At 45.3% G+C, this 13,271-nt stretch overlaps 1 protein-coding gene across 1 annotated transcript in view; it reads right to left on the bottom strand.

The window, feature by feature from the left end:
• The window catches only part of EML6 (echinoderm microtubule associated protein like 6), a 293,843-nt gene that overhangs the window by 130,978 nt on the left and 149,594 nt on the right, over positions 1-13,271 (bottom strand). The window contains exon 7 of the mRNA XM_003787924.3: positions 2,682-2,883. Within this exon, the coding sequence (XP_003787972.1) occupies positions 2,682-2,883 (202 nt within the window). The remainder of the gene's footprint in view (positions 1-2,681; positions 2,884-13,271) is intronic.

The raw sequence follows: 13,271 nt of genomic DNA, 5'->3' as shown, positions 1-13,271 counted from the left end.
GCCCCATGCAGGCCTTAGGATCTGTCCTGGCCACCCCGTGCAGGCCTTAGGATCTGTCCTAGCCGCCCTGTGTAGGCCTTAGCCAAACCGCAGGCGTTTCTGATGTCTGTACGTTCCTCCCTTGACATGCGTGGCCTAGATTGTAACCTAGTAACTTCCTTGGACTTCCGTCGCCTGAGGGCAGATGGTCCAACCCATCTCAAGGGCACAGGCAAATTTGACCTTCCCCCTTGAGCCTGGGACCTTGAGGATGATGTCATGTCTCTCTCTGTTTTATGATCCTCATGTTCACTCTCACCCTGAAAAGTGGATAAAAGAGAGGCAAGAGATTGAGTATGGGGGACAGGGGGCTCGGTTTTGGAGACACATTGGTCTTCCGAGTTCCCCCGGCTGGAATAAACCCGCTTCTTCCTCTAATCAACTGGTGCCCGGAGTCTTCTGTCTGCGTTGGTTTTCTGCTACACTAGGATTACAGGTGTGAGCAGCCACACCTGGCCCTAGTTGCGGGTTTTCTTGAAATCACTTCTTTCTGGATGGGCACGAATCAGATTTCACAGGTGTCTGAATAACTTGGTGGCATTGTTTTGACTGCTCTGAGAAAGCTCAGAGTAAAGGAAGGAACATAAACCAAATAAACCCTTCTGTTACATAAGGGGACGGCATGGTTTTCACTGATTTTTTTTTCAGCTTGATGAGGTTTCTGTGCTGGGTAGAGACTAAAAACTAGAAAAATGAAAATTTTTTTAATTATTTTGAGCCTTAAAGGAATGTAATTATGAGGCCTGCGTTACAAGGGCAGGCAGCTATGGCCTAGGAAGCTATAACCTTTGTGTTTCTAATCCTAGATTGGCCTTCTTCCTAACCTGCATTGTTTTGTAAAGTGGTGTAATTAACTGAAGGCTCCAGGGAAGACCATCTCCCTCTCCACTGTTAATTTTCTTTATAAATTAAACCTTCCTCTTACTTTTCTCACACAAAAATTTCATAGTTATCACGTTGTCTTAAGATGGGCTGTTTAACACATTCTTAAACTGGAAAGGAAAACAAGCTACATGGAAAAGAAAACAAACTGTAACTACTTAAATTGTTGTAACGCATAAACCCGCCTTCATACACAATGTTATGGTCCTACTAAACTTCTTTCTCTGCCTATACAAGCAAGAACTTAATTTTTAACTTCAGCGCACTGACCCCATTCCTTTGGAGACTGTGTTACCCAAATGGCCATTCTCAGCTTTACGCTTGAATGAACTCTAAAACTGGATTCGGATCCTTTTGCTTTTTTTAGGTTGACAAGGGGGAAGGAGCAGTGACCTTCAATGTAGTTTACAACGTTCTATTTTAGCCCAGAAAACCAGGAGCAGTAACCGCTCCATCCGCGGAGTGGCTGCCTCTCACTCACCTACTCTGGTCTGCTGTGCACATTCTAAGCTCAGTAATAAATACCAAAGCACTGATGTTGGGGTTAATAGTCCTCATCTCAAACTTCCAGATCACATGTTCATTTCTTCAACAGTCACAGGAATACTGGAAGCATACTGATTCTGCTCATTTTACCCAAGGTAGCGCTTCTCAGAGAACAAATGATCCTTAGCAAGAACCTGTGAGGCCCTGGTAAAATGTGTCCTTTTCTCAGGTGCCATCACGCCTCTGTGGTGACCATGTCCAACATTTCATCTGAGGAGTCACAAAAGATCATTTACTAATGTGCTAACGACAATTTTAAAAGTTCAGAATTTAAGTTCTGATGATGATGAATGAGGAAATGTCTAAATTGTAAAATTACTACATAGCCCTCTGCAGAGGACTGGAGGTGCCGGGGGCAGTATGGTTCCATCACAGATGTGTGGAGGGCCTAAATCCTTCCTCCTCCTTCTCCCGTAGAACAAAAGGCCTACCTGGCCCTGCCCCCAAGAGTTCTGCTAGAAAGGCCCTAGCCTGCCAGAACTTTCCAGCAAGCTGTGGAATCTTTTCCCTACACCCAGTATAAAAATAAGCCTCCAACCACCTTCAGTGCAGATGCCATCTTTGCCCCAGGCAGGTCTCTGTCCCTTTTTCTTAAACTTGGCCTGAACCTCTCCCACTGCCCAAGTCTTTTCAAGATGAGTGAGCCTAACCAGTATTCTGAGCTAAGAAAGGGAACTGGAAGCCAGCCTAGCCAGTATTCCTGTACTTCCACTTCCAAAAACATTTTCGTGATTTGAGATGGAGCCAAGAAAGACAGTAACCAAAAAATGCTAAGAAACTGACTTGTGGAGCTAAGTGTCTTCACATTCCATTTGGAAACTGTGCAGTTCTCTTTTGTCTTTTATCTTTCTCTTAATTAATAGCTGGGCGTGGTGGCTCATACCTGTAATCCTAGCACTCTGGGAGGCCAAGGCTGGTGGATTGCTTGAGCCCATGAGTTCCAGACCAGCCTGAGCAAGAGTGAGACCCCCATCTCTAAAAATAGCCAGGCATTGTGGCAGCTACTTGGGAGGCTGAGGCAAGAGGATTGCTTGTGTACAAGAGTTTGAGGTGGTTGTGAGCTATGATGCCACAGTACTCCTCTACCCAGGGGGACAGAATGAGACTCTGTCTCAAAAAAAAGCAAAGCAAAGAAAAAAAGCACATTTGGACAAAAGAAATCTATCTCCAGGAAGTCAGTGATGGTGGGGTGGTGGCTGCCGCTGGGGTCTCACCTGACTGAGCGGTCGTCGCTGCCCGTCACAGCCAGAGGCTTCTTGGGGTGCAGGGCCAGAGCCCAGAGCTCCCCCTCACAGTGGCCCTGCAGGATCAACATTGGCTTGTCCCGCTCTCGTACGATCACTTCAAATATCTCGCTGTCCTGGGTCCCTGCTAGGAGGCGGTCTGCTTTCCAGCACACACTCCGGATGGAGAGGCCTAACAAAAGTCCATAAGCACAATAAAAGCACATCCTCACACCATTCTCAAATAAGAGGAAAAACGCCTAAGGCAAATACCCTTTCACCAGGGCAGCATCAAACACAACACATCTTGAAGGCTCTTGGAGGCGGAGAATCAGGTCCACCCCTAATCGGTGTTATTCTTTTACTCGGATTGGACGTTCCCCCACAATCAAGTCTGTAAAACCAGGGACCACTTTTTCTTGTCTGACTTAAGATAACTATGTATTTTTGCAGTAGAGTATATTTTAAATACTACATCTTAAAATAAATACAAGAGGAAAAATCAGTCTTTATGAAAACATAGCCTTCTTTAAAATAATTTCTTTCTGATTTTCTATGAAAAAGTAATCAGCACAATCTTTAGGATGAAACATGTTAAAATTATATGTAAGTGATACTACAGAACAGTTAATTATCATATTAGGCAAGTTTAGTATGCATTTGATCAGAACCTAGACTCGTTCTACTAGATAAACAGATGTACTGTGTCCCAGAAATATGCAAATAACTCTAGTTTCAGTCTCAAAATACCATCAAACATTTGTCAATGAGGATGCTATTCTTCTCCAACTTATGGAATCTTCTCTAAAGCACAGCACTCCTTTGAAGTCTAAACTTTTATTTCTGTAGTAGCATTTCATTCCCCCTAGGCCGATCCTGGGCTTACCTGCCCAAGTCATCATCTCTCAAAATTCTTAAAAGTTTTTTACTGGGTTAAGTATGTACTTACATGATAAATTTTCTCATGTCCGCAATAGAAATACAGAAGCAATCCCACTTTCACAACTACCTTAAAACAAGGTGAGGATCTGATAAACTTTGAGAGCTGAGATCTGCCTCCCCAGAAGTCTGGGAACCCAGACTCTGCCCCAGCTATGGGCCTGACTGGACAGACATGGGAGGAAGAGTCTCTTGCTCTCTAGGGACCAGTTTTCCTCCCCTGAAAAGGTAGATTGTAATTATGGAGACCATATAATTTATCCAAATTGGAATCCCTGTAAAAACAAAAGAGAGCTCTAAAAAATACTTACATTTGCGCAAATCTCTAAAATATCTATTGAACTATGAAGTATTTTACCATATTGAAAGATCTATTGGCTTGGTGCCTATAGATCAGTGATTAGGGTGCTGACCACATACACCTGGGTTGGTGGGTTCAAACCCAGTCCAGGCCGCCAAACAACAATGACAACTACAACCAAAAAACAGCTGGGCATTGTGGTAAGTGTCTATAGTCCCAGCTACTTGGGAGGCTGAGGCAAGAGAATCGCTTAAACCCAAGAGTTTGAGGTTGCTATGAGTTGTGACGCCACAGCAACTACTGAGGGTGACATACTGAGACCCTGTCTCATAAAAAAAAATAAAATAAAATAAAAAGAAAGATCTATTAAATATAGTTCCATTAAAAATATTTTCCAATACAAAATTCCAAGAATACTTTATCACAAAATGGAAAATCCAGGACAAAGGGATGAAGAGGGGGAGCACAGAGGGTTTTTAGGGCACTGAAGCTATTCTGGCAGGATTCTAGGGGGAGATACACATCATCATACATTCGTCAAGGCCAATGGAATACACAGCACTAAGAGTGAACCGTAACGTGATAATGTGTCAATGCAGGTTCATCCATCGTGATATATGTCTCGCTCTGGTGGCGGACGGCAACAGCAGGGGAAGCCACGTATATGTGGGGGGAGGGAGAATATGAGATATCTCTATACTCTCTGCTCAATTTTGCTCTGAACCTAAAACCATGTTTAAAACTGAAGTCTATTTACACGATTGTAAGAGGGATTGCACCTAACAAATGTAATCAGTAAAACCTGGTTTCTTGTACACTGAATGAATCCCCAACAATAAATTAAAAATATATATATATTCTGGTACCAAAAAAAAACCCCCAAAACTGAAGTCTATTTTAAAAAACTCCAGGACAAATGCTAAGGCAGCTAGGATGCGTGGACAGCTGAAGGGGTAGTTTGGGGTACACGGACACCCTAACTGTAATCCTCTCAATCACCTCACTATGGTCTTGAAAGAATCAAATGAGAAAAAGCATTTACTTAAGAGGAAGGTATCTGTCTTTAAGGCACAAGGCTGTACTTCCACGAGATAATGATCTTTACTCCTTGCTCTGAATTCCTTACATGTCGTGAATTCCTACATGAAGGAGAAAGCACACAGGAAGATGTATTATTCCCATCAGGAGTGGGGACTCCTTGGCAACAGAGTTCAGGGTCAATCGCTCACCATCCTCCACTGCAAACATCAGGATAGGTTTGGGTGGCACCCGTGGCTCAGTGGGTAGGGCACAGGCCCCACATACCAAGGGTGGCGGGTTCGGACCCAGACCCAGCCAAACTGCAACAAAAAAATAACAAGGCGTTGTGGTGGGCGCCTGTAGTCCCAGCTACTCGGGAGGCTGAGGCAAGAGAATCGCCTAAGCCCAAGAACTGGACATTGCTGTGAGCTGTGTGACGCCACGGCACTCTACCAAGGGTGACAAAGTGAAACTCTATCTCTGAAAAAAAAAAAAAAACAAAAACAAACCAGGATGGGCTTTCAGGGATGGGCGACAGGGACCAGAGCTCAGCTGTGGGAGACCACTCTGCCTCACAGCCACAACCCTCTGACACTGTCCCTTTCATCTCTTTCCCAGCCTCTTCAAGGGGTTAGTTACCACTCATGGATCAATACAGGCCCATTTTCTCCTGTTTTTCTTAGCCCCTGCAGGAGGTTGGCTGGAGGGGGCTGAATTAGTCGTCTCCTCAGGAGGCACTGCATCCATGTCTTTAGTTTTATTACAGAAAGAGTATAATGCTGTGCCCTTCAGCATTACCAGAAAGTAATGCGAGTTAATAATATTCTAGCATCAGCAAAAACATCACACAATTTAATTACATTTATTGTCTGCTTCTTCTCTCTGGAATGGAAGGCCTAAAGACAGTTCTTCTGGCTTTGTTGACTGCTGTGCACTCTGTACCTCGAATGCTGGCTGCTACCACACAGCGGATATTCCATAGGAGTATTTAATAAATTAAATAAAACACCCAAATCACAAACATTTCCTGAGTCCTTGGAAATGCCAAGGAATAAGATGCCATCCCTGTTCTCCATGAGAATATTCAAAGAAGGAGGGATATACCCATCCCTTTATTCTAAATATTTTTACACAGCACCGACTATATGCTGGATGTCAGAGCTTGAACAATGAACAAGCCAGGTTCTTGCCTTAGTGGAGTTTTAGTGGAGTTACATTTTAAGGCAGGGCAGACATTTAGAAGCAGATTATCTATACACCAGAAACCAGCTAAGTTCTTATAAATGTATACATCTGTTTATATGTACATATATACTCTACCATCTACAAATATACAGACATACATTCCCAGTGGTGTGTTATATATTTTGGCTATCACTGACTATTTGATATTGAAGGGACTGAATATTTGACAGTCCCTTTTTAATTTCATTGATTGCTTTAAAGACACTGCCCTTTTCCAAGCAGTCCTGGCATCCACAGCCTCACTTTAAGCACGACCATGCCAATTCTCCCTCTGGGCTTTAACAGCAGGGCCTAGTCACCCAAGTCCTGATGGTTTGCAAATAGAAACTCCTTTCAAGGACCTGGTGCTGTATTTGGTCCAGTGTACAAATATCTACTGTCTCCATGCCTTCTCCCACTTTTTAACCTTACTGAGGGGAATAAATTCAGGAAAGTACAAAGAATATTATAACAAATAACCCACTACCTGAAATTGACAACTGTTAACATTTAAAACACATTTGTTTTGGGGTGGTGCCTGTGGCTTAAGGGGGTAGGGCGCCAGCCCCATATGAGAGAGATGAGATGGTGGGATCAAACCCAGCCCCCGCCAAAAAAAAAAAAAAAAAAAATGCTTTGTATTTTTATTTTTTCTTTTAAGAGGCTCAAGAACAAAGATGAACCTTCCAACTCAGCTCAGGCTGATGAAGCAATCAAGTTACACACCACCCAGCATTCCAGACTGTGTCCCAGGAGTTCTCAGATTTCCAAAAAAAAAAAAAAAACAAAAACAAAAACAAAAAACAAAAAAACTGCAGAAGAAGGAGAAAGCTGGGAAGTTGGAGACCAAGAGGCGGCAGTTTGAGGGGCATACTGCTGCCTTTCCCTCAGCACCTCACAATCTGTGTTTCACAGGAGCTTTCATTTGAAAAAGGGTTCCACTGAATTAGCCAACATAAGGGAAGTGTAAAGTGAAGTGTAAGCTTTATGCTTAGCAAAGGCAATGAGGCTAAACTGATAGGGATTACTTCTGGCTGAATATGGGCAGAAGGAGAGAGAGAATGAGAGAATGGCTACATTGTTTACAACATAAACTTAATGAGCTGTGAACATTTTATCTCAGAAACCAACTCAGTCTCTCCAGGGGCACTCAGTTCTTCAACCAGGTAAGTTGTCTTTTGTCAACCCCAGGGGTCTATCGGCAAGATGACAGATGTGGTACTGGGTCACTCTCATTCCCAAGGCAACCATTTTAAGCAGGAATCACTTCCTGGAGATACTTCAGTGGGCAGAAACTACAGTCAAGTTCCCTACCATCATCCTGTTTTCATCATCTCTAAACCTAATTGTCCTTTTGCATGCAAGAGTAGCAGAGAGAGCTGTGTGGGGACTCCTCTGGGCACATTCTGGAGAGACCGTGCTGAGTGGCACTGATTCACTCTTCCTGTCCATCCAGGTTTGGTTTTAATTTTTCTGACACAAATGCAGAGAACAGGAAGGTAATCATGGTGCCCCCACTTGACTGGGAAGCCATGCCCGTGGTATTGGATCAGGAAGTAATTAAGATTCTTTATCTTCTGCTCTGGGAGTCAAAAAACATAGCCTAGTATTCAAAACAGGGTTAGAAATCCATCAATAGGGAAAAAAGCAGGAAAAAATATCCCAATTATTTAAAGACACATAAATGCCCCTTTCTTGAAGAATACATGTCATGATTTTTTCTGACAGCATGAATTGAAGGCATCTCGCCAAACTGACCAAGTGTGCACATTTGGACACCATGGCCTCTGCCACTTGCTGCGAGAAATGTGGAGCTCTGGACTGTGCTTTGTACACACAGCCAGCAGATGGCAGTAAAGAGCAAACCACCCATCTAAGCCTAAAAATCCTCGAAGGCCAAGACCAAATTCTTACCAAGTCCTTTGCCCTGGTTTTTATATTCACACCAGAATGCACAAAGAACAACAGCATCCTTCTAATCCCTTCTGCTACAGTCCTGAAGCCCAGGAACTAGGAGATCCAGTCCAAACAAAATAGACCTCGTTACTACAGTACTACAGGACCCTGCTTATATTCTGCTAGTTCACTGAATGGTTAAGTGCATGGACAGGCCCCTCCCGGCTGTGTGACTCGGCAAGCTACTTAATCTTTCAGATCTTCCGTTTTTCCACCTGTAAAGTACAAACAATGTTAGCACTCCCACCTCATAGCATTGTTAGGATTCAGTGCCATAGCTCTTGGCACAGTGTCTGGCACTTAGAAAATTAACATAAGTTATTATTTTTACCAGCAGGGTTTTGGGTCTTTTTATTAAGTTCACGTCTCAGTGTAGAAGAGTTTGCTGTATGTGTGGTCAGAACCTCACCCTGTGAAGAGTCAGCACCAGGAGCTAAGAAGAAGCTGCCATGTGTCCCTTGAGTCTCTTATGCTTCCTTCTTTTACAGCTTATTTATTGTTTGCCAATATAATTTGATGTTTTTGCACTGCAGAGTCACAGAAGGCAAGGCTATATTCCAACATGCAAAGAGAGAATAAACTGATTGAGGAACAAAATGGCCTTTTCTCCCAATTATTTGGCCCAAGGGGAGAAAACTGGCAGCAGGGAAAGGCTTGGTCCTTGATAGCTTATATACTGATGTATGTATGCTAAAGGGCTACCTGCAGCTGCTCCCAACCCTCCCTGGCATCAGACTCTGATGTGTTCCAGATGTGGAACGTGTTTAAAAGCTGTAGATGCCTGGACCCCACCTAGAGATGCTTCTCTACTGGGCTGGAGAGGAGCGAAGGACAGTTATTTTTAGCTCCCCAGATCTACTAAGCCATTCCCCAGCTAGTGTGTTCTCAGACTTTGGTCAGATAGTTGACAACTCAGAGAGCACACTGCATTGCTGGTCGATTCTAATACAGTGGTCCTTCAGTAGCACGATGGCAAACTCTGCCCAAATGGGTAAAAGAGCCCAAGTCCTGATGAACAAATAGCAAAAAGACAGTGTCACTGAGAAGTAGCCTCTGAGTCAACAAGCAAGCCCGGCAAAGTGAGTGGGAAGAGACTGTCACCGACATCACATAGCTCTGTGCTCGTGAATGCCCATGACATCACATAGCTCTGTGCCGTGAATGCCCGACATCACATAGCTCTGTGCCCGTGAATGCCCATGACATCACATAGCTCTGTGCCCATGCATGCCCATGACATCACATAGCTCTGCGCCCGTGAATGCCCATGACATCACTTAGCCCTGTGCCCGTGAATGCCTGTGACATCACATCACAACACTGTCTTTTTGCTATTTGTCCATCAGGCAGTCTGAAGCCTGGTCCAAAATCTCCCTACCCTGCCAGAGTTTCTGATGCCCTAAAGGTAATGCTGAAGCCAGACTTTAGGACCATGAAAAAAAGAAGTGGGGGATGAGGGGAAGACATGCATCTCCCCAGGGATTTGTAAGTGCAGATGATTTTAGAGCCCATGTAAAATGGAAATGTGGGGCTCCTTGTTAAATAATGATGAAGAATTTCAACACAATGACAGCAAAGCACTCAGCCAGCCCAGCGCCCTGTGAGCATACAGCCTTGTGTGATTGCCCAGATCTCAGGCCCAAAGAGCTACCCACCCAGGGGACCTCGAGGGCTGTCTGAGGACTGAATGGAACTCCATGTATGGAGTGCTCAGCACAGAGGCCACCCCAGAGCAGGCATTCAGTACCGGGAACTGCTGCAGGGATGTCTCTCCACCTCACCACAGGAGGGACTGATCCAGGGACTGCTCCCGGACCAGCCTGCAGGTGACCCGCCTGACGGATGCCCACGGCCTGCTGCTCCTGCCTGGGAAGCACCAGCAGAATTCCTAGTGCTAGTAACTCTTTACAAAATCCCTCGTTATTTCAAGCCCGCTCCATAGGACTCAAAATATTTTAGACACAGGACCCTTATAGGGTCCACACAGCCTAACAGGACATCAGAAGATGGAAACGCACAGGAAGTGTTTACAGAACAAGCCAGTTTGCCCTCCACTTACCTGATACCACATCACACACGGAGACTGAGCAAACGCCATGGTGCCCAGCTCCCAAGCCTCTTGCCACTGCAGGGGTCCTCCACCTCCTTAGAGAAAGACAGTGAGGCAGGAAGACCGGACTCAAGGGAAGTCAGCGGTCACACAAGGAGTGGCAGAGAGGGACATGAGGAAGCCACCAAAGGAAGCAGGGGAACCAGTGTGCTTGTTGTAAACAAAGGAGTCCTCGGGTCAAGAGCTGGTCTTTTGAATGTTCCCTCCCAGGGTTCCCAGTAGCCACATGACCAGCATTTGGGCTGGTTGTCCTGTGCACTGTGATACGTTTAGTGGCATCCCTGGCCTCATCCCACAAATGTCAGCAGCATCCCTGCAGGTGTGACAATCAAAACTGTCTCCAATGCCACATGGCCCCTAGGAGGCAAAAATCCTCCTAGTTAGGGATTACTAGGTTATATGACCCTCAACATACTCTGAGGAAGAAAAATGGTAATAAGAAAAATAAACAGTGGGAAAGAATAACCTGGCTCCACCTCCAGTCCTGCCCCACCCAGTCACCCTCTGCTCTGGGGTAGAGGGGAGCTGTCAAAGTGGAGATCTGACCCTGCCACTCGCCTCCTCAACTGTCCTATGACCTCCGAGTACTGGCCCTTGGAGGTCAAGCTTGAACACCATAAGTTCTCACAAAGGGCCTGAGTTATCTGTTCCTCCCTCGGTATCACTGTCGCTTGTGTGCCCCCATAGGCTCTATGCTTTAGCTGTATGATACACTCTTCAGTCTTTCATCTGACAGCTAGTTCCAGGGCCCCAGCATGTGCCAGGCACCACTGTGAGTTCTTGGAAGCCATCAGTGAGCAGAGATCCTCACCCCTGTGGCAACAGACAACAGGCACAAGAAGGATATATAAATTATACTCAGGGTTACGACAAGGTGAAAGGAGGCTTGGGAGGAGGGGATCAGGAGTGCACAGGGTGGTGGAGGCGGAGTAGGTTGCAATCTTAGAAAAGGTCATCAGAACAGGCTTCATTTGAACAAAAGCTTGCGGGAGAGGAGGGAAGCACTCACGCAGACCCTCGGGAGAATGGGGCAGGCAGAGGGAGCCACCAGGGCAGAGCAGAGGACAGGGGAGGGCGGCAGGCCACTGGGAGGACTTTGAGACAAATGGGGAATCATGGCAGGGTCTGGAGGAAAGGAACAACATGATCTGGTTCCTGTAAAGTTCAAACAGTCCTCCAGCTGCTGTGCAGAGACTCCCAGTGGAAGCAGGGATTCAAGTTATAAAGCAGCCGTAGTGATCTATGTGAAAGATGATGGTGGCCCAGAACAGAGAGGGGGCAACGGAAATGATGACCAGTTGGGACAGGGGACTTCAGCCTCTGACCTAACGCAAGATCTCTCTGAATTCGGAGTTTATAGTTCATTAGACACAGCAACAATTCAGTAAGTACGTATTGGTAGTTGAAACACACACACGCCTCTCCCCGTGCCTTGGCAAAATGTAATAATGACTAAGGCACACTTTTTAGAACTGCCTGTCTAGTTCCTAGGCACACATATCTGGCACTCAGATGCCTGATAATTGTTTACTGAATGGATAAAGTGAATAATACATCTTACACTGTGTGAATAGTCACTGTATTCCTTTAGACATAATTATTTATAACCATTATCTCAAAGTATTTCATCACCATAGAAGTAATTCACTTTGGTCAACTTGCTTTGAGAATTATTTTTGGTTTTTCTTTCCACCACTGTAAGTTATTTAAGCTTAATTATTTTACCCAGGTCACACATTTGTTTTAAAATGATTGGACTTAGGCGGCGCCTGTGGCTCAAAGGGGTAGGGCTCAAGCCCCATATACTGGAAATGGTGGGTTCAAACCCAGCCCCTGGCCAAAAAAATAAAATGAAATACAATAAAAATAAAATGATCAGACTCAACATGCACTGTTACCGAGGTTGGTGAGAGGTGTGAGCTAGAATGCTAAGCCTACAATCAGCTAGAGGCTGTGACTCTGCGCCTCATCCCACCACAAGGTGAGAGTTCTGCTTGCTGACACCCAGCGTCTCTCCCAGCTTCAAAATTCCAGACTTTGAAATTCACTGAAGCATGTATTCAGGCCCACCATCTCGTATATCTGCAATCCTTTGGGACCAGGTGCATTCTGGAATTCAGGAAAGTTTGGATTTTGGACTCATAATACGTCCTATTGGGTCTATACAAAGACAGTAAATAGCCTCCTACCAGTTCAGGTCAGATTTTGCTACCAAATTAGTTATAGAAAATATCTTGGTATTCTGAACTTCCTGGCTTTCAGAACTGCAGAAATAGAAAGGATCTGGATGAAGCAGGTTGTTGGTTTATACCCTCACATGTAACTGGCAGCACAGGAAGCTTGTTGGAGCACTCAGCGAAACCCCGTAAGTCATAAAAGATGTACAGATCACAGGTGGAATAAAGCACCATTGTTCCCTAGGCTGAGGAACGGCCTTCCTCATTATGTGCTGATACTTGCTTTCACTAAGCTTTGGGGGGATGGGGAGGGAGCTCTGACAACCAGATCTGACCCTACAGATTCTGGCTGATGTGACCATGACCATCTCCAAGCTGACTTACCCTCAATCTAAAGCGGAGTTAATTGTTTTTACTGGAAGTCAAATGGCCTAATTAGCTGAAGGCTGTCAACACAGACGTAAGAGAATTGATTAACACATCTCTTTCTAATAAAGCCATAATTTTCTTCTGAGCTTAGTATTTATCTTAGTTCATTTTAAAACTTTCTTTTGATGTCAAAGTGGCTTCTGAACTCAACAGCTTCTTCCCCTGTTTCAGTAGGATGATGGCACCAAGGCCCAGCTGAGGACAAAGGAGGGCCCCCAAGAGCTGCTGTCAGCCAGTTCCTGGTGTGGCCCCGCCCACCCGGCTCCAAGGGCTGCTCACAGCCAGTTCCTAATGGGGCCCCGCCCACCGGGCCCCAAGGGCTGCTCACAGCCAGTTCCTGGTGTGGCCCCGCCCACCCGGCCCCAAGGGCTGCTCACAGCCAGTTCCTGGTGTGGCCCTCCCCACGCAGCTCAACGCTCCTGACT

Source organism: Otolemur garnettii, unplaced genomic scaffold, assembly GCF_000181295.1.
Source record: "Otolemur garnettii isolate 467f Iridium unplaced genomic scaffold, OtoGar3 scaffold00024, whole genome shotgun sequence".
In the NCBI taxonomy this organism is placed as follows: Eukaryota; Metazoa; Chordata; class Mammalia; order Primates; family Galagidae; genus Otolemur; species Otolemur garnettii.
This window is presented reverse-complemented; position numbering and strand designations above follow the sequence as displayed.